The sequence below is a fragment of the Bradysia coprophila genome (assembly GCF_014529535.1).
Source record: "Bradysia coprophila strain Holo2 chromosome X unlocalized genomic scaffold, BU_Bcop_v1 contig_117, whole genome shotgun sequence".
NCBI lineage: Eukaryota > Metazoa > Arthropoda > Insecta > Diptera > Sciaridae > Bradysia > Bradysia coprophila.
This window is the reverse complement of record NW_023503292.1, coordinates 135,752-163,552: the sequence shown is the minus strand read 5'-3', so window position 1 is coordinate 163,552 and position 27,801 is coordinate 135,752. Positions and strand designations below refer to the sequence as shown.

Here is a 27,801-nt window from a genome sequence, read left to right as displayed (position 1 = left end):
GTATGCCCCCACTCATGAGCTCACCTAAATGAATTGGTTAATGCCTATTTAACTGGACTGTTACATATAAATTTTTGACATATCGACACTTGTTGAAACATTTTCTTTTTTCTCTCTCTTTTTGCTCTTTTCAAAATATAATAAAGTTAAGTGAACAGTGTTCACTATTTGTAGTTCAAGTAATCGTTTCAAAAACATTTATTGCAAGCGCAGCGCTGCGCCTTAATTCATAACTGTCCCGGCATCTATTACACGATGCCCGCAGGGCATCGTACTTTCTAAAAATCTAAAAAGTAGATAGGAGCGTTTCTTAGGGTGGCGAGATGGGAACTAGGTTAGGACTGAGGCCGTACCTCGGACCTAATGATTTTACGGTTGATTTCGGTAGAGCTTTTGATGCTGATTCAGGAAATGTGGGTCACAAAATTTTTTTATGCATCGCTTGGCCGCTAGGTGGCTTCAAAGTCGGAATTTTTGAAACGAAAACTGGCTGCCATTTCGCGTAAAATTAATGGATTGGCGTGAAATTTGTGTCTAAATGGTTTTCGAGGTCGGCGCTTCCGAATAAAAACATTTGAGAGCGGCCACATGCATGTGAGCCACCGCAAATTAGCAAAAAGTGGTTTTTTGTGTGGTTTTTCTCAATTTTTTCGAAAACGTGTCCATAGGATTAGATGAAACTGAAATCGTAGATAGCCACTGAAAATACCTATCGATTAAGGTGCATATCAATAGATTCCATGGTTTAGTTTCCGAGAAAAGTGAAAGAAAGTGCCAAAAAGGGGACCAACTTTTATGTTGGTACGCCCACAAGATGGCGTCGTAGAGCTTTGGTCTCTTCGGAACAAATGTTTAAAAATGAAAGTTGAGGGGTGTCCTAGAACAAAATTTTTATGCATGAGGTCAGCAAACCGATTTAAGATTTTGAGTCACACGATGTTCCAAGAGCCTTGAGGGGCGGAGTTGAGATCTTTGTGTCGCTTAAATTTCGTGTTTACGCAGACAATATCATCATCGGCCTCATCATCAGCATCGATTCAAAGAAAAAGAATCTGTTTTCTAAAGTTCCAAGTTCGGACCGGCAATAATCTAATCTAATGTAAGCAGTTGCTGCTGGATCATTTTCCTAAAACAATTTTTCGAAAATAAAAATTTGAATCAGTGCATGTTTATGAATTAAATTACCTGCGAAAAGATAAGGCCTATCGATTGTACCACATTTGGTCATCAAACACTAAACATTTATATTCGAGTTTCGTTTCAAACTTTACAAAATTCCAATTGCATCAAAGAACCATTTTGTAGTTTGTAAACATCAACAATGTTTCTGATTGATATACGTCAAAATGGTAGTGCTAAACGTACTAGATCAAAAGGTGTCAAAAATGGTACGCTTTTTGTGAGCGCTAAAATTTTTAAAAGTTCATGTTCGTAACTTCACGTGCAAAGGGAAACTAATTGTTATATTTTGTCATTGAATCAATAAATTTAAGTTGCAGTAACAACTGTTGTACGCACTATTTGGATTTTTCGAACGTTGCAAACTTTGATATGTAAAAAATATAATTTTTTTCGCTAATTTGCTGAACATCGATGTCGTGGGATTATTGTCACGTGACGATTGTGATTGTTTTTTTCTTTGGGAAAAGTGAATTCATCCTTTTACAAATTGTTACAGTGAAACGGTTTCACCGAATTTGTTTAATTTACGCATTTAAAAATCTTTTGCGACTTTCGAATTTCGAACGGATCTTAAATAAATGATTACTAAATAAACGTTTCCCGTTATTCATTGAAAATTTAAATAGGCTTCGGCTATTAGTGTAAAACTTCTTCCGAAGAAAGAGCTATGATCTTTGTAATTCTTTGTCCATTTTCGTTAGAGGCGTAAATTATGGAGAGGTTATCCAACGAAAGATACGCGAGTGACACACAACATCTGATGATAATTATTGCTTATTCTAATACAAATAATTCACCTACCGAGATGATCGTCGTCGGGATGAATTTTGTTATTATGTAGAATCATTAAAGGTTCTATACAAAAATTAGATTATATAGGAGGATTAATTTTGAATAAATGTTCAAAGTCAATCTTTGATTCCAACAGATTATACAGACTGCAGTTTTTGCACTGAGTGAGTAAGAGTAATACAAGAATATCTGTAGTCTGAATAAAAGTTTTCACAAGCCATTTATCTGTCCCATAAAGAAAACCTAGGAGGGTGGTTAAGCAGCTTTAGCTGCTTCGAATGTATCTCCTTTGGAGTTTACCACAGTGTTTTGATCATGAGCAGCGAGTAAGATATATAAGAGACTAGTTATTTATTTCTTCAGCGTGCAAATCTTTTCTTTTTTCTCGAATGCAACTCTTTTGCAACTCATTTTGAGCGTGCAACTCCGATGCAACTCTTTTTTTCACGTGCAACTCCGATGCAACTCTTTTTTTTCGCGTGCAACTCTTTGCAACTCTTTGCAACTCATTTGCAACTTTTTTGAGTGGTTTGCCCCTCGATGGAGACTATTCGCAGTAACTGGAAATAGTGTTTCATGAAGACTATTCGCAGCAACTACGAATAGTGTTGCATGAAGACTATTCGCAGAACCTGCGGATAGTCTCCATGAGACTAGGCTGCTAGGAATTTCGCGCCGCGTCATTCACAATAATTGACAAAATAACACATTTTGTTCTTTGTACTAAAAGGGGGAGGGGGCAAAAACAGACACTTCGTTTAATCGTTCATTGAACATCCTGTGTAAATCAAACGTTGCGTCCTTATACAGGACGTTTGGGATCATTAAAAATACCCCCAGCTGAAATGCCTATAGAGAAATTGCTAAAATAAAATGAAAGATAATAAAACAAAGGAAAAACAAACAGAGCTTTTGCTCTTCCCTACCCACTGACGGTTCACGTTAAGTGAATTTTTCATAAAGACGACAGAGCTGTTTCGACCTCAGGATTCAGTGGCGGTCTGAGGGTAGCGTGATCTACCCGTCATCAGTTGTTTCCGCTGATCCCTTCCCAAGACAGCGACAGTAAAACTTTCGATCGAACAAGCGTTTGAAAGTTTACTTAGAGAATTTTTCATCTACTGATGGTGAGGTTCAAAAAATGAATGTTTTAGTCGACGATACATGTGATACAAAATGAATCAGCTAACATTAGGAAGATCAATGAAATTGTTCAAAATGTAACTCTGCTTTATCGAACTATCAAGTACGATGTGATTTTTGCTTGCACTGGTTCTATTTTGAAAGTTATCGGCACAAAAATTCTCAAACATTCATATGCACTAGTTGTACTTGAAGATTAGTACACAGTTCCTGAAAAATCGTTGAAAAATGGCTGAAAAAAGCATACGGTACACTGGCTGAAAAATGTGTGCAATTACGGTCCAAAGCGACCAATTTATGTTTTAATGGTATACAAATATTGTGCTCTTGGTAAGTATATTTCACCAAAGTTACCAATAACGCAGTATTTGTATTCCATTAAAATATAAATTGATAACTTTGGACTGTAATTCCACACATTTTTCCAATATTTTTCAGTCAGTGGACCGTATGCTTTCCTCAGTCATTTTTCAACGATTTTTCAGGAACTGTATACTCGCCTTAAGATTTGTTTAAGAGACGATTATAATTATAAGTGAAGAATAGAAAAACTATAAGTACGTTAAGATGAGTACATAGTTCCTGAAAAATATCATACGGTCCACTGGCTGAAAAATGTTTGAAAAATATGTGGAATTACAGTCCAAAGTTACAAATTTACATTCTAATGGAATTCAAATACTGTGCTCTACAGCATAAAGTTTGTATACCATTAAAGTATAAATTGGTAACTGGGACCTGGAATTCCACAGATTTTTTCAAACCTTATTCAGCCAGTGGATCGTATTTTTCAGTCATTTTCAACCCTTTTTCAGGAACTGTATACTGGCCTTTAAATAAACGAAATTTCGAACTCGAATTTCTCTATTGCAGGAACTGCAAATAGCATTTTCGAAGAAAAAAATCCTCAAGACTGGGCCATCCATGATTTCAACGACCTGTCACTCGTCAAAATCGGTTAAGATTTGGACGAAATATTAAATTTCAAAGTTTCGTATGTTTTGAAATTGATAGATTTTACCAAGGAAGATATAGTGTGAAGGTGATGTCATTCAGACGCGCGGCGTTTCTCATAAATTCGATGCTAATGACACCTTTTTTAAAATGGTTATCGCTTTCTCAAAACAGATGGCCCTAGTCTCTATTCCATTTTTTGTCTTAGGGAACTTGTCATACGAATAAAAAAAGGAAGGGTAGAGATGGCGTTCGTATCGAACTTTCATGCCGCCGTACATGTGATTCGTTTATATATGACATTAGCTCTGCACTATATCTGTGCGATATTCCATGAGTGTTTTCACTCGTTCATCGTTCAATTAAAAACAACCAATAAGTCTGGTCAGAGGATATAAATACAGTGGTTTTGTACGGAATAAGGTCAGAAAATGGATATAGGGTAGATTGGTAATTGGTACACACGAAGAACGAAAATTTGGAATTATATTACACATAACGACAACAATTTTTAATCAAAATAAATCGAAGGGACATTAAAGGGTACATTCAAAAAGGAAGAAAAGATTAAGATTTTGAAATATTCTGTGTGTGTACCAATCTACCCTATATTATATCGATGGGTCAGAAATAACATGAACGTTGAACGGGCAACAAGCTCAATATGAAGAGTTTAATTCTCGTAGACGGTGTAGTCAGGTAGAATTAGATTGATGATTTTTATTTATTGTAATTTTATTTTATATGAAAAGATCGACTTTTTACTGGCTGCGCCACTATTGTGAGCAGTCTTTTTTGTCGCAAAGGTAGAATTACGGTTTATTGCCATAGCCATACCACCGTAGTAGCAATTTGTAACCGTGCCGATCTTAGAAGAACAAAGTTTCTGTTAAACTAAATTGTGTTCCACAGTTTCTAAAATTTCGAACAACATCTACTTTGGTTTTTAGCAACATTTTTTTAAAGCTTTGTTACGGTGAAACTTTTGAATTACTCGGTGGATCTGGTTGCACTTTCACTGTTTGTCAAGATGTAAATCTAAGAAACTAATTTGAAGGAATTATCATAAAAGTCAATAATTTCGGAGCTATGAGCGTTTTAAGCTATTAAGTTATGTGACCAATATCTCGGAAAATATGGCAGATAGACAGTTTGTTTTAAAGCCAAATTTATAATTTTAGATTCTAGTCGACACATGTTTCAGGAATTTTCCATAAGTCATAATTTATGAGCTGTGAGTATTTTAAGTGTCTTTCAACTGAGTTTCGAGGTGGATCAAAGCCCTATGTTATAATGAAAAATTCGATCGAAAAGATGACGGAATACAGGCAAAAGAACTGATATCGCCCAAAAATGACTTACAGTGAAAGTGTGACGCAAGTCCCTTTATCCATTTACGAAAGAACTGATATCGGTGAGTGTGACGCTTACAGCTTCGACTCGCAAAAAGAAATGCGTCACAAATGGCAGATAATGATGAAAGTGAAAAATTGGTTATTGAAAATAAGGTACTATTTCATTATAACCTTCCTTATAACCTGCGTCACAAGTAGCAGATGTTGGATGAAACGACTGTAAATAAAATCAAAGAAGGAAAATGTGTCCTGGAAGAAATATTTTCATAAAGCCGAATCATCTGCCACAGTGTGACTAGCTTCCTTATAATGAAATAGTAACGTATTGTTAATAACCAATTTGTGAATCAGCTAAAAATTGGTTTTAATTGTTCGTTGGTTGAAAACTCGCCGAACGTTTAGCCTTTTCTACTCTGCGAGGTGCCGAGTTCCGAATAAATTCAAAACAAGCAGGTCCAATTAGAAAATGTATTCTACTTAATTGCCAACGTAGACGACCTTCTGGAAGTCGTAATTTTTTTGCCTAGAAGAGTCTCCAACAGCTTCCCTTGAATCCATGGGACCCTATTTTTCAACTATTGCAATCAGAATTGTAACCATATCCGATTGCAACCCGAATCAGTTCTCCATCTACTCTGTAACTGTAAGTGCTGTGCATTCCGCTGCACCGCATCGATGGAAGTCCAAAAATTTTGCGGCTCTAAGCAGTTTATGAAAATTTCGTTAAACTGCTCCCGTTTCTCACGAAACATTCGTGGACACACACACACACACACACACACACACACACACACACACACACACACACACACACACACAGAGAAAAGGAATAAAAAGTAAGAATCTTAAATTACCTGTAGGATAATTTGTCAACTTTAACCTTTAAAATAAGAAAATAATTTTGTAACCCGAAAATAACCGGTAAAACCTGGTGAGTCACAAGTAAAGTCTCGATATTTAGTATAAAGTAACATGAGTGCTTGCAACGCACAACAAGTGCGTTGGTGCTTGTCTACGTGGAATATAATTCGGAAGTGGCAGCGCCCGGTTTTTTTACGTTACCCTTTAGCAACGGACTAGATGCAACATTAGAACTCACCCACAGCGCGAAGCTATTAGAACAATTTAATTAAGTCATGCTACTTCGAAAGTTCCCAGAACGTAGCAAGAATCATAAAAATCCATTCAACATTCAAACAAACTCACCTTACCACATCCAAAAACATGAAAATTATATAAACATACGATCCTGACCTCATTCGACAGCTCACATTCAGATCCGTTCAGATTCATTCTTCCGCCATTCACTTCACGAACGCATTTGAAATTTCGTTCGACCATCCTCAATTCGCCATCATGCCCAGAACAAACAAACACACTATTTACACTAATTTTCACACTAATCCTCACATCAACTCCCATAACACTTTCAGCACACAAAACAGAAACAAATCAAAAGATTGACACTATGAAAAGACTGACACTATGAAAAGACTGACACTATGAAAAGACTGACACTATGAAAAGACTGACACTATGAAAATTCACTTTCAACTAAACCGACATCAGGACGACCAGAATAACAAAACAAACTACCCGAAAATCCCCCCTGTATCAACTGACTGACGGCCTCATAAACACCAGATCGCAGATCGAAACTTCAACCGACTGAAAAACTCCGCATAAATTGAAGATCCTGTGTAGATCAAATCGTTGCGTCCCCATACAGGACGTTTGGAATCACTAAAATAATTACCACAGAAAATTTAATTTTCCGTCCGTTGAAAACGAAAACGGAAACGACTGATGAAGACTAGCCCTCTCTTGTCTTTGACCGCCGTCTCGGGTTTTCGACCCCTAACATGAAAAATTTTTTGAGTATCTATTTTGGACGATTGATTTTAGGCACTTTCGCATGTAGCCCTCACTTCGTTCGTGCTACAACTCGCGAAATTGCCTAAAAACAATCGTCCAAAACAGATACACAAATAACTATTGTCTGCGATTTCGCTGCACGCGACCCATGGGCAAGGGAAGAGCGAAGAGCTCTGTTCGGTTTCCCATTTTTTTTTTCTCTCATGACTTAATTAAATTGTTCTAATAGCTTCGCGCTGTGGGTGAGTTCTAATGTTGCATCTAGTCCGTTGCTAAAGCGTAACGTAAAAAAACCGGGCGCTGCCACTTCCGAACGGTAACTGCATGGCACCGTTCATACACAGTCACCCCAAAATAATCGTTTCGGTGTTGTCCTAAAAGTGGCAGATTATAATTTACGAAACCGAACCAATTTGAATTGTTTGACGATGGATTTTTGTCGTAAAATATTCCAAATCAAATGATGAACATTTTGATTTCAGCATTGAACGAATTAAACGAGCTCTTTCTATACGGTGTTTAAGTAGAGTGAGATGGAAAATCAACTCGGGGTCTGCTGTCATCGATAATACAAAAGAATCTGACAGCAGACCCCGAGATGGAACAATAGGTTGTCGGTTCGCCATCTCTCTCACTTAAACACTCTATAGTACGATATTATGAAGATGTGCGTTGTTCCAGTCAATGTAGTTTCTATTCTCTGTCTGTATTAGTGTCGCATTTTGCTTGGACTCAAAGACAAACCGTGTACCGATAGATGAAGCGAAATTTTCAATATTATGTTTTGACGCTGTATGTGGGATGTGTAATAATTGAACATTGCATATAATGTGAACGGCTGATTGAAAAACGGAATTCAGTGACTGTGTGGTAAGCCACCGCGAAGCGTATTAATCTTCTATCACAATGTTTTCAGCTGACTATCTGCTTGTCGTGCAATGTCTTTGCTTTAATATACAAATTTGCACAATATATATTACAAGCCTCTAGTACTCGTCGGCCGCATACAAAAGTTGTTGTCAAAATCTTATCGTCAACTTGGAGTTAAATCCAGTATTTAAAAAGTAAAATTGTTTTGTAAATTCTTTTACGTGTTACGGCATGTTTCATTTTCATTTACATTGCCTAATCACGTAAAGCATTGTACTTACGAGGTTCCAAGTTGTTATTTGACAAGTGGGGAATACACCCCACTTATCAAATATACAACTTGGAACCTCGGAAGTAATATACTATTAAAATTTGGTCATAATTATTGTAAATAAAATTTCCTTTTCTATGAAATAACTTTCTTTTTTTGGTATATCAAAATTTGCTTTTTGTGATATCAGAATTATTATTTCGGGTCATCAATTCCTTTTTTTGGATATCAGAATTCCTTTTTTGGGTATCAATTTCAAATTTCGGTGAATTTATTTAAGATATCAAAATTTATTATTTTTTAGTGTATCATGCTGACAGGATATCAAAAATCTTTTTTCAAAACATCGAAAACCTTTTTTTAGGATATCAAAATCATTTTTCAGTGTATCACTTTAATTCGATGCCTTTCTAAATTATTTCTCATTGCAATCAATTATTACCATATTTTCTCATATGTAGAAAAAGCAAAACTTTAGTTTTGTTACTTTTTCTTCAACCAAACTCCTTATATACTAAAACAAAACTTTATTTTTGAAAACCAAAATTCTTTATATACTTACAAAACTTTTTTTGAAAACAAAAATATTTTTTGGAAACAAAAACAAATTTTGAAAAGATATGCTAAAAGATATGCCAAAAAAAAATACCGTCAGATTTACAGCGATATCAATAGAAAACAAGGTTAATTACACCGCACATGTGTAAAGATATTTTTTATCCGTGCGGCGTGAATAGCCTTATTTTCTCCACTCAAATGCAGTGAGAAGATGGCGTTTTGTTGACGCTCTCTCTCTCTCTCTGATGACAGTTCAGATGAGACATTTTTTTCCCTCGACACTTGTTTGTTCCATGGGGTGAACAAGAGTTTTCTTTTCTCTTTGCAACTGTCACCCGAGCTGGACCCCAATAAGTGCTTTACGGTTTTTCGAAGATATCTCTGGACATTTAAACCCTGTACTCGTAAATGATACATCAAATGAAAGATATTTACAATACCGATCGACAAAAAAAAAGTTTATAGAAATCGGATGACCGACTCGTGAGTTAGACCCCTTGGTGTGAACCAGGCCCAGGGCGGCAAGCCGTTTTTGCTTGTAGGTCGGCCAAATTTGAACCGATTTTGACTACTTTCGCTTTAATAGATAGGTATTGACCGTACCAATCAGGGAAAAAAAGTTTATGAAATTAGGTTCACCTGAGCATGAGCTAGGTCTCTTGGGTGAGCTCTTATCCGGCTACTCGGCCGTACAGTGAACGGCCAGTATTTTGTTGATTTCATGATTTTTTTTTGTTTGAAAGGTATTAACGAATGTAAAGCGTCGGTAAAATTTCCGGTCTCCTAACAAAAAGGGCTGCCGGTGGCCATATTGGATTTTAATAAAAGTGATATATCTTGGAAAAAATGGTACTTAGAGTGTTTCTGTTAACATGGAAATAATTTGTTATGTGTGTGGGGTGTTTCAGGCATTCCATATATGGACATCTATATATATCTATATTCACCTATATTGAGCTATATACAGGCATGTAGAGCTATATAATAGCATATTCATCTGTGAAATGTTTATTTATAGGAAAATATAGGTAAATATAGCGGTATATAGCTGTTTAAATAGGAATTTATGAAAGTTACTTCGTACGGGGCTGTCTATATTGCCTCCGGCAATTTATTTGTATATGATAACAAGGCAAAGAGTGGATAACGTAAGTGATTTTAAAGGGCGAATATCTTTTCAGTAGAGAAGACTATGAAGTAAGAGAAATAAAGAGTTTCACATTAAAGGCTTTTTATACGAATAGGTGTTTCGTACGGGTCGGCGTTAGCTATGTTTTTTATTGCTGATTCGTCATCTATGAACAAAACCAAATGCTTTGCCCTTACTGTCTGCTTCCAATTCGACGTGTTACAAACGGCATATTAATAAGCCCGCAGTACTTCATACGGGGCTAAAAATGCAAAGCAACGTGATCAATCAAATTTGAAGAGTGATTCTTTACAATGAAATTTCTGATTTTTTGTGCATTTGTCTATTTCAATTCTCGGTTAGCACAAAGCATGATGTGTTACACGTATTGTAATGAGATTTTTTCAGCACACGACCCAATTTTCCTTACTCGCTCCGCTCGGGGTCTAGTGGGTCTAGTGCTGAAAAAATCAACATTACAATACTTGTAACACAACATACTATTTCGTGGTCTTTGGACCACTAGAATTTTTTCGCTGACCACCGATTTGACCATCTCTATGCAAAGTGTCGTACTATTCATCTGTTATCGATAATGACGACAAAAATAATGACAAGCTCTGGATAATATGGTCCTTTATATAGAAAAATGCATGTTAAAAAAATTGAAGTACAAGATTTGAAATCAACAGATTAAAAATACTTTGATCGATGGAAGTAATAGAGCGTGGGGTAATCTGTCGATCCATTTTACGGTTTTAATATTAAGAACTTTGAGCAATTATAATTATGAGATACGATATTAACTCATTCTTATTTAGAGGATACACGATTCTTAACGTTTTTACTGTCCTTTACTACAACCAAGCCAATTTCAATTAATCAATTTCATTCTTTCTTTCCATTATAGATTGACAAAAACAACGACGGATACATTGAATTAAAGGAATTGAAAGATGCTCTCGATCTCGTCGGTTTCAAATTGCCCGGCTATGAAGTTCGCAAAATGATATCCGAGTATACAAACAAACAACGATCGAGCAATCCCGGAAAGCTATCCTACGAAGAGTTCGAAACGCTCTGTTTCGATCTGAAAGCAAAGGATGTGGCGAGCATGTTCAAAATGGTTGTGTCGAAAAAAGAAAACCTTGAGACAATTGGCATGTCAAGTCAATCGGCAGACGGCACAACACATTCGGTGGGAATGGAAGAACAGCTGGCCTTTTCCGATTGGATCAACTCAAATATCGGCCATGACGTTGACCTAAGTCATTTGTTACCCATTGACGGCGAAGGACGCGAATTGTATGCTAAAATCAAAGATGGAATATTACTGTGTAAAATCATCAACCATTCCTGTCCGGACACGATCGACGAACGAGCTATAAATAAGAAAAATTTAACGGTCTACCGTGAATTTGAGAATTTGACATTAGCTCTAGTATCGTCACAAGCCATCGGATGTAATATAGTCAACTTTGATGCACACGATCTAGCCAAAGGGAAACCGCATTTGGTGTTGGGACTACTATGGCAAATTATTCGAATCGGTCTCTTCAGTCATATCACGCTGGATAGTTGCCCCGGTCTGTCCACATTGTTATTTGATGGTGAACGGTTGGAGGATTTGATGAAATTGTCGCCGGAAGCGATATTACTGCGATGGGTAAACCATCACTTGGCAAACGCTGGCATTTCCCGAAGGTGTACAAACTTCCAGAGCGATATTGTCGATTCTGAAGTGTATTCGCACTTGTTGAAACAGATTGCACCGAACAAAGCGGGAGTATCACTGGAAGCATTGAGGGTAAGTTTCACGTGCAAAGTTTAGAATGTGTTAGAATGTTCCTATCAAGAGAAGTCTTTCTTCTTCACCGTTCTGGAGATCTTTGAAACCCCGAACCTTTTCTTTCAAAGATCTGCTTGGTATGATTCGACCTATGAGTCCTTCCACGTTCGATTCCATTCGAGGTCATTTTAGGACATTTTTTGGCTGAAAATGCAGCTCGTTCCGACAAAAATATTTTCGCTATCGCTTCAGAGATCACTCCGACCCAACTGGAGTGAGTGATTCTAAAAATTTGAGGATCTTACATCCCTCCAGCCCAAATAATCCTTTTTGTCCATGGTTCATATAAAACTGTGAATACTTGCGGGTCCCACCACCTATCTGCTTTTTCCAGCAAATCAGATTACAAATTTCTAATCGAATTCACAGGAACGTGATATGACTGAACGTGCGGAAATAATGCTGCAACAAGCTGGCAAATTGAATTGCAGAAGTTTTCTGACTCCCCAAGATGTGGTCAATGGTGTCTGCAAATTGAATTTGGCCTTCGTCGCGAATCTGTTTAACAATCATCCCGGCCTTAACAAGCCGGACCAAATCGAGGGCTTAGAGGCGAACGACGATGTCGGTACGACTAATGACCTTGTAAGTCAAAATTTTACAAAACCATTTTTTTTGCGAAATTTGTTTCAAACTTTGTTATTATTCCAGCTACAGAAACACAAAAGCTTGTTAAACGAGATCAAGCAATCTTTCTCTAACGGAAAGGACATGTGCACGAAAGAAATTATTGGTCCATCGGTAAGATTCACAAAATTTAATAAAAATTTTCAATACACAGCTTGTTTACATTTCAGTTGAATGAAGACCCAAACAATATTCTTCTGGGCATGACCAAAATTTGTTGCGAGCTGATCCGCGACAAAAAGTTGGAACAGAGCGACGTGCTGTGGCACGAAATCAAAGGGCTAGAATTCGAAAAATTCGCAAACAAGGAGACTATGGCGAAAGCTTATCGGATCTATTCAAGGGCCAATTTTGATGTTGGAAGATTTCTGATAGCGGAATCCAGTTTACGAATCTCATGCCGATTCCACAAAAAAGTCGACAGTCTAGCGGAACTAGAGATGTTAAAAGAAATTAATTCCGATCTATTAAAACGAAGGCAATTGGCTGACACGCACGGTAAATATTTTAAATGCAAAAATTGCTCTGTTTGTAGAGGTGAGCGGGCCGAGGTTTTTTCAAAGCCTGACCCAATTTTTTAATGTTTCAGCTCAACCGCTACTTCCTGGAGTATCAGCATTTTTGCCGGGACGTCAAAGGGGCAGATAAGCAGTAAGTCCACGCTATAATATTTTTATTTATTTTTTTGGTAATTTGACCAGGCAGATTTTAGAAATATTTCACAAAAAAGTGCCAAGTTTGATTGTGAAATCTATCCACCGATTCTTTCTAATAATTTTGCAAAAATTTGTCACTAAAATGGACTAAAAATTCATTTAATTACAATCCTTGCAGCTTTCCTAGGAAGGGGTTGCTGTAAATAATTGACTGAATTTACCCTTGCCTAGGACCGACAAATGTCAGAAAGGTGTAGAAGTACTAATAATAATAGATTCAAATATTCTGCTAATGTTCTTGCCACCTGTGTACCTGGCACAGTCGTATCTTTACTAACTCTGGATAGATCGAAATGATCAGACAGGAATCATTGGTACAGTCATTTAAATCCCAAGATTGAGGTTTCCAAAATCAACGTAATTACCAAAATATCTCTCTCTTGTGATATATTCATCGTAGTCGTCAACTAGTTCTTCTTGAAGATTCAGTGGTAGGACATGCACGGAGGCCACCATTGGGCCCATTGTGCGTAGAGTTTAAAAAAGAGTAAAATATTACAGTAAGTAATAGTCAAATAACATATTTGCTGCCCAAAATTAATTGAAAATTCTTTCGTTCGGAGATTTTGTTAGTTTCTGAAAAAGTAAATGAAAACACAGCAGAGCAAAGTTTATTTTACTCCGCCGTGATAAAAAGCAATGCATCATGTATGCACAAGTACATTGCATCGTATCTAGCACAAAACAAACTAAACCCTCTGAGCCTAGCTCTAAAAAAAATATTCATGAATTTGACAGCTGACCCCAAGGCAAATTTAATTTTACTTTGTACTTTTAAACCGATCACTAGAAATACCCAAAAACGAGCCATCAGAACAGTCGGAGCGTTTGCTCCGACTGAGCCCCGTACAAACCCGTATATCTATTGCGAACGTGACCCTAGTGCGTCTGTCACCCTACTTTGACCGTAAGCCTATGCGCCGGTTAAAGTAGTTAAAGTAAAATTATTATGTAATGTGTACATCTTAGAAATTGCGCATAGCGCAATTACGAAGCCCCGTACGACGTTCCTTTCAAATAAAACAAAAATTTCAAATAGCCCTAAAATTTTAATTTATTGAGTATAAATACACATAGGGCCTAGTATCGGCCTGAGTCCGAGGATCCCAATTTTTTTTTTCAACTACATTCTATTCGGCCTTTGATTACCTTCCAAATGAAACAAAAATTACGAAAAACGGATGAAATTTGCTCGAGTTATATGTAAAATACACATAGGGCCCTAGTAGCGGCCTTAATCCGAGGACCCGAATTTAATTTTTTTTCAACAACATTCTATTCGGCCTTTGATTACCTTCCAAATGAAACAAAAATTACGAAAAACGGATGAAATTTGCTCGAGTTATATGTAAAATACACATAGGGCCCTAGTAGCGGCCTTAATCCGAGGACCCGAATTTAATTTTTTTTCAACAACATTCTATTCGGCCTTTGATTACCTTCCAAATGAAACAAAAATTACGAAAAACGGATGAAATTTGCTCGAGTTATATGTAAAATACACATAGGGCCCTAGTAGCGGCCTTAGTCCAGGGACCCAATTTTTTTTTTTCAACTACATTCTATTCGGTGTTCGATTATCTTTCAAATGAAACAAAAATTACGAAAAACGGATGAAATTTACTCGAGTTGTATGTAAAATACGCATAGGGCCCTAGTAGCGGCCTTAGTCCGAGGACCCAAATTTAATTTTTTTTCAACAACATTCTATTCGGCCTTTGATTACCTTCCAAATGAAACAAAAATTACGAAAAACGGATGAAATTTGCTCGAGTTATATGTAAAATACACATAGGGCCCTAGTAGCGGCCTTAGTCCGAGGACCCAAATTTAATTTTTTTTTCAACAACATTCTATTCGGCCTTTGATTACCTTTCAAATGAAACAAAAATTACGAAAAACGGATGAAATTTGCTCGAGTTATATGTAAAATACACATAGGGCCCTAGTAGCGGCCTTAGTCCGAGGACCCAAATTTAATTTTTTTTCAACAACATTCTATTCGGCCTTTGATTACCTTTCAAATGAAACAAAAATTACGAAAAACGGATGAAATTTGCTCGAGTTGTATGTAAAATACACATAGGGCCCTAGTAGCGGCCTTAGTCCGAGGACCCAAATTTAATTTTTTTTCAACAACATTCTATTCGGCCTTTGATTACCTTTCAAATGAAACAAAAATTACGAAAAACGGATGAAATTTGCTCGAGTTATATGTAAAATACACATAGGGCCCTAGTAGCGGCCTTAGTCCGAGGACCCAAATTTAATTTTTTTTCAACAACATTCTATTCGGCCTTTGATTACCTTCCAAATGAAACAAAAATTACGAAAAACGGATGAAATTTGCTCGAGTTATATGTAAAATACACATAGGGCCCTAGTAGCGGCCTTAGTCCAAGGACCCAAATTTAATTTTTTTCAACAACATTCTATTCGGTGTTCGATTATCTTTCAAATGAAACAAAAATTACGAAAAACGGATGAAATTTACTTGAGTTCTATGTAAAATACACATAGGGCCCTAGTAGCTTTTCACTTCTAAGGCCCTAACTCACGGTCCACTCACCCGATTTTAAAAAACTTTTTTTTCCTGGATTGGTATTGACAATACCTATCATTTGCCGTGTCATTTACATTTCCATCGTTTATTTTGCCATAAATATCACCAAAAGACCTTAAATCACTTAGGTGGCCCTAACTCACGAAGGGCCGACCCGAATATGCCCATCTTCGAACTTAGCCTCACTATTTTGACTATCTTTCAGGGAAAAAAAAAATTTTTGAAATCGGATTTGATTTACTCAAGATATCGACGTGACGGACAGACGGACAGACGGACAGACGGACAGACGGACAGACGGACAGACGGCCCAAATTTTTATTGCGGATTCGTCATCTATAAACATAGGGAAACACTTTGCACTTACCGTCTGCTTCGAATTCCATCAATTACACACGGCATCGTAATCCTATAAGCCCCTTCGTACTTCGTACGGGGCTAAAAATTGTAGAGCGTCAGTCGCTATCGATATATATATATATCTAAGAACAATTAAGAGTAACCTACACTCCGATGATAATTTTTTATACGAATTGACTAATGGCACGCGCGTGCGATTAGTGTATAATAGACTATTCGCACGCGCGCCTGAGTTTGAAAAATGGTTTTTCAGAATTAACCAATAGAATTTCTTTCGCACTCCGTTACAATCAATCTTTCCTACTGAGAAAAATGAACCGAAAAGACAATTTTTGATACTTCATTATATGAACGTTATGCTTAACACATAGCAGATATTGAAAACATTTCTTGGTCCCAGTTTTTATGACGAAAATGTCGTAGATCACGATTGCTACAACTGTCAATGAAAACTAGAACCAACAGGTGTTTCCAATGTCTCGTGTGTGTTGAGCGTTAGCTATGCTTTCACACTTTTCATTTTGAATCTTCGGTGAGATATTCTGGATATATTCCTGTTGACTAATCGCAGAATTATTGTTGTATCGTTTTTGCTCATATATGATAAAATAAGATATCGATACATGAGAGGCAATCTTGGCAAGCCTCGATTGTCCGTCTCATGTATCAATTAAAAAATGTTTTAGAATTCAAAAAAATACTTTTTCCAGGGAATATTCACATCATATGGCGATGTTACATATACTTCCATGATGGTGGAGTGTCCTGCATTGTGATAATGTTAAATTAACTTAAGAGGCACCGGTACTTTGCCGAAAAGCATACATTAGGGCGATTTTTAAATACTGGATTTTAGTTTACTTTTGATGATATCTTTCCACCAGAATCCTTTTTCAAAAATGTACGACCGCAATTCCGACCACGAATGTGTTAGCTTTCAACAGAAAATAGATTTGGTTGTAGCAGTTTGACCAGCTCTGAGAACAATGAACAGTTTATGAAAATTTCATTAAACTGCTCACTTTTCTCAGAGCTGGTCAAACCACTACAACCAACACTTATTTTGATTTAAAGCTAACACATTCGTGGTCGGAATTGCGGTCGTACATTTTTGAAAAAGGATTCTGATGAAAAGATATCATTAAAAATGGAATATGAGGCACACAAATGAAGGCTACAATTTTAGCTAAGTGCCGGTGCCTCTTAAGAATCGAAAAGAAAAAACGTTATCCAAGTGATTCAAAGCTTAAACTCTACTGGGTGTGCGCAGACAACCCATGCAAAATCCCCCATGTACTAACTAGCTAGCAAAATAGCTATTTTCGTCACTCGTGACAAAAAAGGGGGATTCAAGTAGAAAAGTGTCTCGATATAATTTTAATATTTTGAGTTCTGAAATTGATGAAATAAAAAAAGGAAATATTTGAAGTCTTTGTTTTGAATTAAGAGCACAACATAACAATTAATGGAACACGAAAATACATGGAAAACGAATTTGAATCATTACCTTAAACATTACGTTACATTTTAAAATCCTAAAGTCCCATGGGAAACAATCGTCCTACCCAGTTTGTACATTTTTAGTTTCAAAACGTAAGTATAAAAATCACTTTTGTCTGTGCAACTGCAATTGTGGTTTCGGCGGCTATGAAAGAATGGGTTTCCGAAGCAAATTTATTGTTCCGCTAAAATGACTGACCTTGACCTAATTGGATATTGTGTATCCATCTTTCACTTACTCTCTGATTGATAAGATATTGCGACAGGTCCACAAACCACCTGGTTAGTATGAATAAGCATTAAGTTAATTAACCAAGCCGATGATAATGATGACGATGAACGGATGAGTGAGGACGACGAAAAGTTACAGATATAAAGGTCTGCCCATCGATTTGAGACAATTTGATAGATTCAACGTTTTAGTGTTCGGTTCTATGAAATTTTGAATTCAAAGACAACCACCCTCATAGCGCATTTGAAAAGGGAATGCAAATCAGACTCGCCTGATGTTAGCGACGAATTAGACTATGTCGCTGCTTTGCACGGTCGAATTGCATCGTTTGTGGTACTCGTAAACAAATGTTTCACCATTCAGATTATCATCATTCAATTGACATCGTTTTTAGTCACTCTTTCAACGGTAAAATTTGCAAATTTCATATCCTCAACTTAGTGTATGGAAGGCCGTTACTCGCTGTTATAATTCGTCAGAAAGTTTAATTGTCTCTCAACTAGACATTTTTATCTTACTGCACATTGGTGGAATACTATGGCAAAAAGGATGGAGCTTTGTTTGCATTCGAAATTTTATCCTCGGAAGGTTTTGCGGGTGCTCAACTGATTGAACTTTATCACATCGGTTCAATATCATCTATTCTGATGAAAGAGGTTGGGTTCGTGAAGACAAGATTCTGGTACTATGATTTTTCGCGACGAAATTTAATGCCGATGTTTACCACGGCGTTAAACTGGTTTGTTAAAATGTAACACGGCTCGGAGAGCTCAGTGAAGAATCATACATCTATCATCTCAGACTGACTGGATCCGTTGTCGATTCGAACTAAAACCACGATTTTCAGGCATATATCATGCTGACATACCATAACTATGTCGGTTTTCTTTAACGTTACCAGTTGGTAACGGACTAAACAGACAATAATGAAAAACCGTGTAGCTGATAGGAACATCGCACTTACAGAGCTTTACTTGCTCTTCCCTTTCCCCTCTATAATCACGTTCAGTGACTGTGATAGACACATCTATCGAAACAAAGACACTGTACATTACATCACCACAGAAAAGTGATCGCAGACGTCACTGGGAGGAACGGCGGTGTGTTCCAAATTCAGGACACCAAAACCTATCCAACTATGTCACCATCCGTGTACATGGCCTCTGTTGCCTAGTGTTATGTATGACATTAGCTAACAATATTTGTATTGCCTATTGTAATAACCTTGACTTTGTAACTTTGTTACGGTGAAATTTTTACAGAAAATATGTCTTAGAAGAAGTACATTCATAAAGCCGAATCACCTTCCTTATAATGAAATGGTAACTTATTTGTCATGCGAGCGATGTGAAAATCCTTATTTTGTCCACTATGAAGCATTGTGAAAATGGCGTTTTGTTGTCATTCTGAGAGGCGCCATTTTAGGTGAGAAAATAATCATTTTCTACCCTAAAATGGCGGGATCAGCTATATTGGGTGAGAAAATGATCATTTTTTCACCTAAAATGGCTGAAAACCAAAACCCGCTATTTATTTTTTTTTTTTTTTTGCTTTTTTATTTTTTATTTTATATATACAAGTTTAACATATTTATAAATAGAAAACTTCTTCCAATGTTTTATTCGTGGAAATTGTGCCCATAATACAAGCGGCGTTGTGTCTTTGTATTTCCATTGACATTCTCTGTATTAGAAAGAATTTTGATCTTTTGTCTCCAGTCAACTCTTGTAGTTTATGGCCGATTTTGTCTACGAAATTTAATGCTTCTTCACTCCACGGGCCCATAGTTTCAACAGCGAAGGCTAATAGAATATAATTGTTAGAAGACAAAAGTTCTGAATAATGTTTGTGCTTCTGAGACGCTGCATAATCTGCAAGTTGTCTAGCCTTTGTAGATGTTTTTGATAAATATGAGTCTGCGAAAGTATCGACACAGGTTGCATCCCAAACGAGTGGTTTTCCTTTCAACCATGGAGTCAGTGTGACACCATCCAGTCTTTTTCCGTCATTTCTTGACAAACCCCTTGGTTCTAAGTTAGCGGGAATATGCAATGATGATAATGATCTGTGGATGATATCATTCATTATGATATGCCGCTCATATTTTGCAATACATTTTGAGCAGCTCAATCCATGTAAACCATTAGGCAACACCAGAGAACCGCATATGCATGTGTGTGTTGAACAAATATTGCAGCCTAAACGTAAGCCAATGCAAATTCGGATTGTATTGTTGTCCATGACTGTTCCAATATTTATTTCATGTTATCAAAGTGGACAAAAAAACTACTTCCGGTAGAATTTCAACGACTCTGTCAGTCTAGTCGAAGAAACACTGTTGAGCCAAAAGTTCTAGGAACTGTCCAGGGCCTCGTTCTGATGGTTTCCATATACTTCTACCAAAATAATATCAAAAAAACCAATCAACTTCGCTTTATAACAAATTTTCCGTTTTTATTGATTTTTATTCGTACCGTCGATTGATACGAAATATACAAAAATTGCTGGATGTTTATCATTAAGTGGGAGTGGGAGTTCTATGCAAATTACGGTGAGAAGGTCGTAGGGATCGATAAATATATTTTATTGGAATCAAGTTAAATTGCACTAAAAATGAAGTTTTAAACGGAATCAAACAAACAAAAAATAATTGTCAATTAACTCCACTATAAACCACTACCAGAATGGGGGTTGGGTGGCACTGAATGTTAAATTTAAGAATTATTATCTCTACGGCGCAGAATTTAAATACTTATACTAGCCTTTGGATACTAATTAAATAACGAAGAGTCACAAACAAAATTCCTAATTTTCAAAATGAACAAAAGAAAAACAAAAGAGAAATGTTGCCGCGCACTGTACGACTGTCTATTTCCACGCTTGTTTAATCGTTTTCCGTGATGATAAGTGTTTGGCGACACAAGACGAAATGGTCAGAGCGGCCAGCACCACAGTGATTAGAATGTAGTCAAAGTCCTCTTTTAGGAGATCAAAACTCTTCGATGGAGCGATTCGTGTCACAAAGAAGTCTGTAACGTATGAAAGCAAAAAAAAATTAATTTTAAATTGAGACGTTGGGATCGGGGATGGTCACTTATGTGTCGTTTGAAGATGTCTTTTTTACGGTAGTTTTAAAGACCGTTTGTAAGCTATGATCAAACAAAAATCTCACAGGAAGGTTCGGCTGTGCTATTCGTGCGCTAATTTTTTAAAGTTTCGATATGTAAAACCAAATTTCCTTACGACGTTCAAGGGCAAAGTTGTTCCTTGCAACTCCACGAACATTTTTTCCTGAGACGTCGTCAACATCTAAAAACTCCTCTGTGAAGCAAAAATTTTGCTTGAACCAGCGCTAATCATAAATTTACCGTTAGCGCGGGTTCAATCAAAAGTTCTGCTTCACAGAAGAGTTGTTAGATGTTGACGTCGTCTAAGGAAAGAATGAAAGAAGAACTTTGCCCTCGTTTTACAGGAATTTTGGCTCTAAATATCGAAACTCCATCAAACATAGCGCGACTCGTGCAGCCCAACCCTGTTACCCCAAATACGCCTTCGCATCGCACATCCCGATTTTTGATGGGACCTTTCCGATCATTTAGAATTCACTCACCTAAACCGTAGACAACAACCAGACAGGTGCTCTCAAGTCCGCTTGGAGCGGTATAAATGCCTTTAACAGCTGTTACAGATTGGTTATAATTAATCACATTTTCGCTGGGTAGAGGTAGTTCTGGAATGTATGGAATGACACCTTCTTCGCGTCCTTGATTCGGCAATAATATCGGCCGTCGTGGGTCCAGCAACACCCACGGCATTTCAATTATTCCACCATTGGACAGTGCAACTGAACGAGAAAAATAAATTTTAATTGAAATCAAAATCCATTCGCAATCGATTGACCGTACGCACTTAATACGTGCTTGTTGGTGATGCCCTTCTCGGTGATTGTTTCTTTCAGTGAAACAACACTTGCTGGCACGATGTACGATTGCTTCTCGACCATTGGCATTTGTGGAGCGTCCAATGAACTCCAGATGGTACTGTTCGCTTGGGTCTTTCCTTCGTACAGTTCAACGGAAGCTAATGAAACGATGGACAAAAATGAGCGTGCGCTGATTGTGTAACTTCAATTGCTCTTACTGATTTCGGTACGACGCACTTTATCGTTGTAATAGGAGTAAACGAGCCAGTTTTCCGAGTGCACCATGTGAATGGGACCTTTAGCTCGACGATGCGTTAACGATTGTACAACGGCACCGGACACAACATCAACTAAATGGATGTTCAATACATCTGTCGGAAACACATTGGAAGATCAGAAAAACCTTCTTTGCATTGACATTAACCGTTGGCACTTACATTTATGAATGGAATCGGGTCCTTGGGTAGCAACAGCCACCAAATTCGGATTAATGTATTTGTACAGAACCGATCGATCGTTGAGTACACGACCCTGCGAATGAACATGTTCGATGGAACTTTTCATGGCAATGTTGGTAATTTTCTGTATATTTCCAGCTCCGCCCAAATTTATCTCCCATATCGGTATCGCGTCCAGTTGCTATTCGTTGGTGGAGAAAAGAATTTTTTTATTTTTTTTTATTTTAAACGTTCTAACACATGCTTATTGACCTTATTGGCGTAGTTGATGAAGAATCCCGACAACGTTCCTTTCGTCTTATCGGCTGTGTACAGATACATTTTATGTGCAAGATTGGCCGACTCTTTCGGTATCACATGGACTTGATTCTGTTGATCCAATATCAGAATGGCTTTCAGGAAATCACTTTCCGTATCGTGGAGGAGTGACACCTGCTGAATTTTGTAGTCCAATGTGGTTATGCCTCCATTGATTGATTGACCGGAAATTGGATTGAATTGATACAAAATGCCGTTGCCGTTGTTCTGCCATTGGAATGAGATTGGGACGGAAGTTAGGAACAGACGAATAGAACAGTCGATGTCTAGGAACTTTACCTTATTTTTACCGATTACAGAACACATTGGTGGATGGGGAAAATGTCTGGACGTTCGTTGGACAAAAATTTTTAAACTTTGGTGCTCATTAAATCCACTGAAATTCGGTAAATGTTTGATCCAGTGATACTTTCCCGACATGTTGTCAATGCCAAATATCTGAAGAGAGCAAAGGGTCAATATCATTGTTTTCGTCATGTTCCACGGAAGAACAATCACAACAACGACGACTACAAACCTTTCCATATTCGGTTACGGCCACAATCATTTTATGTAATCCGAAAGCATCGCGCGTCAAATCAACATCCGTAGCTAGATCCGGTCGATGTGCATCCAGGCCAACCACTGTCAGGATTAGGTTTCGGATTTGGAGAATTTGGTTGGAAATTCGTCTGAGTAGTGTGCCGAATATATCCCCTGGAAGTAGGTTGAGGGAATTCATAGATCATTCATATCGAACAAAATTTAACGTGACAAACGTGCAGACCAAAATAAATACGTTCATCAGTTAACAACAACAAGGGAAACAGTCTTACGATAGGAGCTCAATGGGTTGAATTGAGTTGAATTTAAATGTTTAACAATTTGAATATCACACAAGAAAATACTGTCAATGACTCATCGATTGTAATAAGCAAGCACAGATGGTTATTTAAGCAATTCAATCGATGAAACAATGCGCTACCGAATTCAGTACTAAATCATTTACATCAACGAACCACCTGATTTTCTCCTAAGAATTCGTAGCAACTGACCAGCAAGATACATCATTGCCTTTTTTTCGGTTAAATTGCATTATCCCGAAGACGCGTGTGCAAATAATGTTTTTTTTTCCAGTATCCAAATCCGATTTTCCAATTTTTCCGGTATACACTGAAATTCGATCAAACTTCCCGATAATAATATTGGGATTTTCCGGTAAAAATGCTGGCATTTCCTGGTTTAAAGATTATTTAATTACAATCTTACTGAAGCATCATAATTATTCGATAATGCTGACAAACAACGTTTTTCTCGGTTTTTCTTCATTTCATCAGAAAGGGGGGAGCGAAGCGAGCGCAAATTTTTGTCTCGATTTATTCTCGCTTCTCGATTTATTACATTTTCCCTATTTCCTGTCATTTCACGATTCATAGTCATCTCCCGATTTCTGGTCATTTCTCGATTTCTAATCAAATTCACCATTTCTGGCCAATTACAGCTTTCTGGTCATTTTTCGATTTCCAGTCATTTTCCGATTTCTAATCAATTTCCCGCTTCTTTTCTCCTGGCTAAATTTCCCGGTATTCGGTTTTTTCGGCAAAAAGAATTCTGGTATTCTGAATACACATTATTTGCACACGCACCCTAGGAGCTGTAGATCCCGAGATTTGCGTCAGCTTATTATTGGGAATTTAATTTCCGAAAATTCGGAGAAACTTCGAATAATTCCAATAAAAAATTAATTGCTGAAAAACTGTCAGAATTATTCGGAGTACTCCGAATAATTAGCCCTGACTGAATGACATTCGCTAATTTTTCGGAAAGAGTTCCGATGATCGAAGTGAATCAGAACATCCAATTTTCTAAGCAACGACAAACATACCCGGAAAAAACTCAACGAAAAATCTACATCTAAAAGTCACACTAGGGGTGGTCGATTTTACAAAGCATCAAAAAATAAATTCTCCGCAGATTCCGAAAAACCCTGTTTCAGACTATGGTCTCAAACAACTTCAGGTGGCGAAAAAACAAAAAAAAATGAAAATTTTCCAGAAGCGCTACAATTGCTTCGCAGAATTGACCACCCCTAAGCCACACGTTTCTTAAAAAATCAAAAGAAAAAAACCAAAAAATAAAAAAACTAAGAAAACAAGCCAGCAAATCCATAAACAGATCACACGTTTCATAAACAGCAAACTTCACTTACAATTGACGTAACTTTCCTCTTGAATATTTCATGTAAATTTAAATTAATTTTTTTTTGAATTGAAATTCAATTTCGAATTGATCGCGTCTCATCAACTTACCATCTTTGTTTTGCAATTCACTCTCAATCGATCCTTCGAAATCAGCGAGCGGTAGATCAATCATTTCGATAGCCACAATGTTCGCTAGAGCCTCTTCTCGCACCCATTTCGTCTTTCCTGCATTAAGAGAATGGATGGTCGGAATGAGTTAATCGATTTGCCTTTCGTATCCAGCCTCAAACTTATACCTTGTTGCATGAGAATCAAAGCAGCATTGTCCGACGATAGAAGCATTCGGCATGCAACTGGACCACTGCCTTTGCTTTTGCATTGAACGTCCAATATTTCTGGCAATCCAAACGTTTCCGGGAAATTGGCCACCATGTACAAATCGTTGTATGCTTTCCCACTGTCCAAGTAGGTGGATTGCATGCGAATGGACTGAAAGGACACGGAATTGTAAACGTTCTGTGTGAACACGAGTGGTCGTGTATTGTTTTAATCACCTTGTCATCCTGTAGAGCACCGGACAGGAGTATGTTTTCATTGCTAATTTTCAGATTAAAGTTAAACGCATCCGTCGTCGATTTGAGAACCACCTTGTCAGCTTGCAGAGTATACGCCTCGTTGCCAATAATAACAGTTGCATCCACACCCTAACGAAAGAAAGAATAGAATAGAAAGTTGCCCGGATGGAAATGGCATCGAATTGTAGGTCCTGATTACCTTTAGCAATTTCAATGGACTGCCACTGACGTCTCGATCGAAATCTCTCGCTACCAGTACACTGCTCTCTGCCAAAAGGTTAACGCCGACGAGCTGCGAACCAATAGCACAAGCGAAATACGGAACTGCCATAATACACTTGCCCTGCACAATCCACGGAGCGGATATTCTGGTTGTGGTGGATTTGACATGCTGACCGGAACTTGCATAATATCCGGTGATTTCAATATGAGATCCATACACTGGTACGACGTGATAAAGAATGGAATCCTGATAGAACCACAACGAATTCTCTCCGTTCACTGGCGTATTCGGTGTCAGCGACCATTCCCAGTTGATGTTACCGGTGCTGGGATTCCAACCGCGTACCATAGCCGGATTGATTCCGCTAACCGTAATTACATCATAGTCACTGTATTCACCGGAACGTGTCAGCTCATTTTTGTTCGTCTGCACGACATGCAAATACTGGATGCTGCCACGAGTGTCTTTCTCCAACACTTTACGCCATTGGATGCTTCCCGTTCGGACGCTCAGTGCGGCTAATACATTCTGTTCGGTAGCTACAATTATCCGGTCGCCGTCAAAGAAGGCATTTTTCACCTTTCCGACAAAATCCTGCTTCCTGTGAAATGAAAATAATTTCGTTCAGCGCTCAGTGTGTGTTGTCGAATCACATCCATCATTTTTCATTGAAACAAATTTTACCAATCAAATTTTCCGATTTGATCCTCATACAATTCATGCGATTGCCGGACGAAGCAGAGAAATATTGCCACTGATAAAACCGAATTTTTTAGGGAAAAACTCTTTAAATGCATAGCTAAAAGATCTCGAAGATTTATTTTCAAATGCGACCGATGGTGAATGACATGTCAGGTTTTAATAATCAATTGTCAAAATATGTAATTGTATGTATGGAATAAGAGCATGGAGAGGCATGGGAGCGGTGGGGCCATGAGCAGCTACTTACAGTCACTGTGAGAGCTGTGAGACGTGCGAAGCGGATATCGCCCCTTAAAGTGGGTAAATTTGAATCTTCTTTCAAGGCATTTTAATTTGATATTGATGTTAATTCCTTCCTATCCTAGAGTAGTGTGGCAGGTTTTTTTCTGATTTTGTATTTTTATTCTAGAACTCAAATAGAACACTTAAAAACACTATCTTGTACGAAACCTCGCCACTAGCTGCAACTTGACGCAAACGAATTCAATATATGTGTGAAACATAGTTTTTTGTTTTGTTTCGTGTGCCGAATTCCCCGATGCCAGTGGTGAGGTGAGTTCGATTCCATACAAACTGAGCAGGTTAAACAACATTAGTCACAAGACAATATGATGGTGGCAACATTACGAAAATGAATGTCGCCATCCGAAATTTCTCTGATCCTCTGAGGGTTGGCATTACCTTCAGTGTTTATGTACTTTGACCGTTACATCGGCGATTATATATTTACGGTACCAACTGTCTTTTAAAGCTGAGCGAAGCATTTCTTTGAATCAATCTATTAAAATTTTGGATTTGGTTAGTTCAAAATCGAGCAAAATCGTTCTGATCAGTCGGGTCCCCTGACTCCTGATATATCTTCGGAAAGTGTAATTAGATAGGTTTCAAAATTCTCGCGCATTTACGTAGTCATTAACTTAAATAGAGTGATTCCTTTGAAAAAACAACCAGAATCGGACCCATTTTCATGTGTGATGGTTCCATTTTTTTGTGCATAGAAAGCATAGAAAGGGTGTCAGGGAATGAATCTTACACTTGGAACGAAGAGATGTACATTTTTATGCTAATTTTTACAAACAATCATTTTCGCTGTAACAAACCTGTGGTAGCATTGTCCGACACTGGATTTGTGCTTATACGAATTTACCGAAAGTAGAAATCGCTAGCGAGTTATCTTTTAACATGGTGCCAAAATATTTGTCTCTATTTCAACAATTTTTACGCAAAACGATATCTTCGGCTAAAAGTTGTTCCTACTTCCTACGCAGAATTTTTTGTAAAATTACACTCAAGAGCCCATGAGAAAATGTCGTTTTATCTGATGACAGGTCTGAGGAGAAAACATATTTTTTCTTCCCTCTTTTTTAACAGGGGTGAAAAAAAAACATTTTTTCTCTTGTGTTTGTTTGAAAAACTATGAACCATGAAAAATGGTTTGGAAAATTAA

At 37.5% G+C, this 27,801-nt stretch overlaps 2 protein-coding genes across 3 annotated transcripts; one reads left to right on the top strand and one right to left on the bottom strand.

Moving 5' to 3' along the window:
• Positions 1–6,398: 6,398 nt before the first annotated feature.
• LOC119067025 (plastin-1-like) lies at positions 6,399–17,065 on the top strand. Its single transcript, XM_037169757.1, has 7 exons — positions 6,399–6,422; positions 11,040–11,936; positions 12,348–12,563; positions 12,630–12,719; positions 12,776–13,103; positions 13,195–13,256; positions 16,955–17,065. Exons 1-6 carry the CDS (start codon positions 6,399–6,401, stop codon positions 13,251–13,253), a joined length of 1,614 nt encoding a protein of 537 aa, XP_037025652.1. The 3' UTR covers positions 13,254–13,256; positions 16,955–17,065.
• A 3,339-nt stretch (positions 17,066–20,404) lies between these two features.
• Positions 20,405–26,519, bottom strand: LOC119067010 (ER membrane protein complex subunit 1). 2 transcript variants are annotated; one of them, XM_037169737.1, is made up of 14 exons: positions 26,337–26,519; positions 25,629–26,253; positions 25,409–25,558; positions 25,151–25,343; positions 24,963–25,079; positions 24,863–24,880; positions 23,192–23,370; positions 22,954–23,112; positions 22,609–22,881; positions 22,336–22,537; positions 22,117–22,269; positions 21,886–22,056; positions 21,587–21,820; positions 20,405–21,005 (listed from the first exon to the last, which is right to left on the bottom strand). In XM_037169737.1, the coding sequence occupies exons 1-14, from the start codon at positions 26,447–26,449 to the stop codon at positions 20,845–20,847; spliced, it is 2,748 nt and encodes a 915-aa protein (XP_037025632.1). In that variant the 5' UTR covers positions 26,450–26,519; the 3' UTR covers positions 20,405–20,844. The 2 variants fall into 2 exon arrangements, with proteins under 2 accessions (XP_037025632.1, XP_037025633.1); XM_037169738.1 differs by lacking the exon at positions 24,863–24,880.
• Between the last annotated feature and the right edge of the window lie 1,282 nt (positions 26,520–27,801).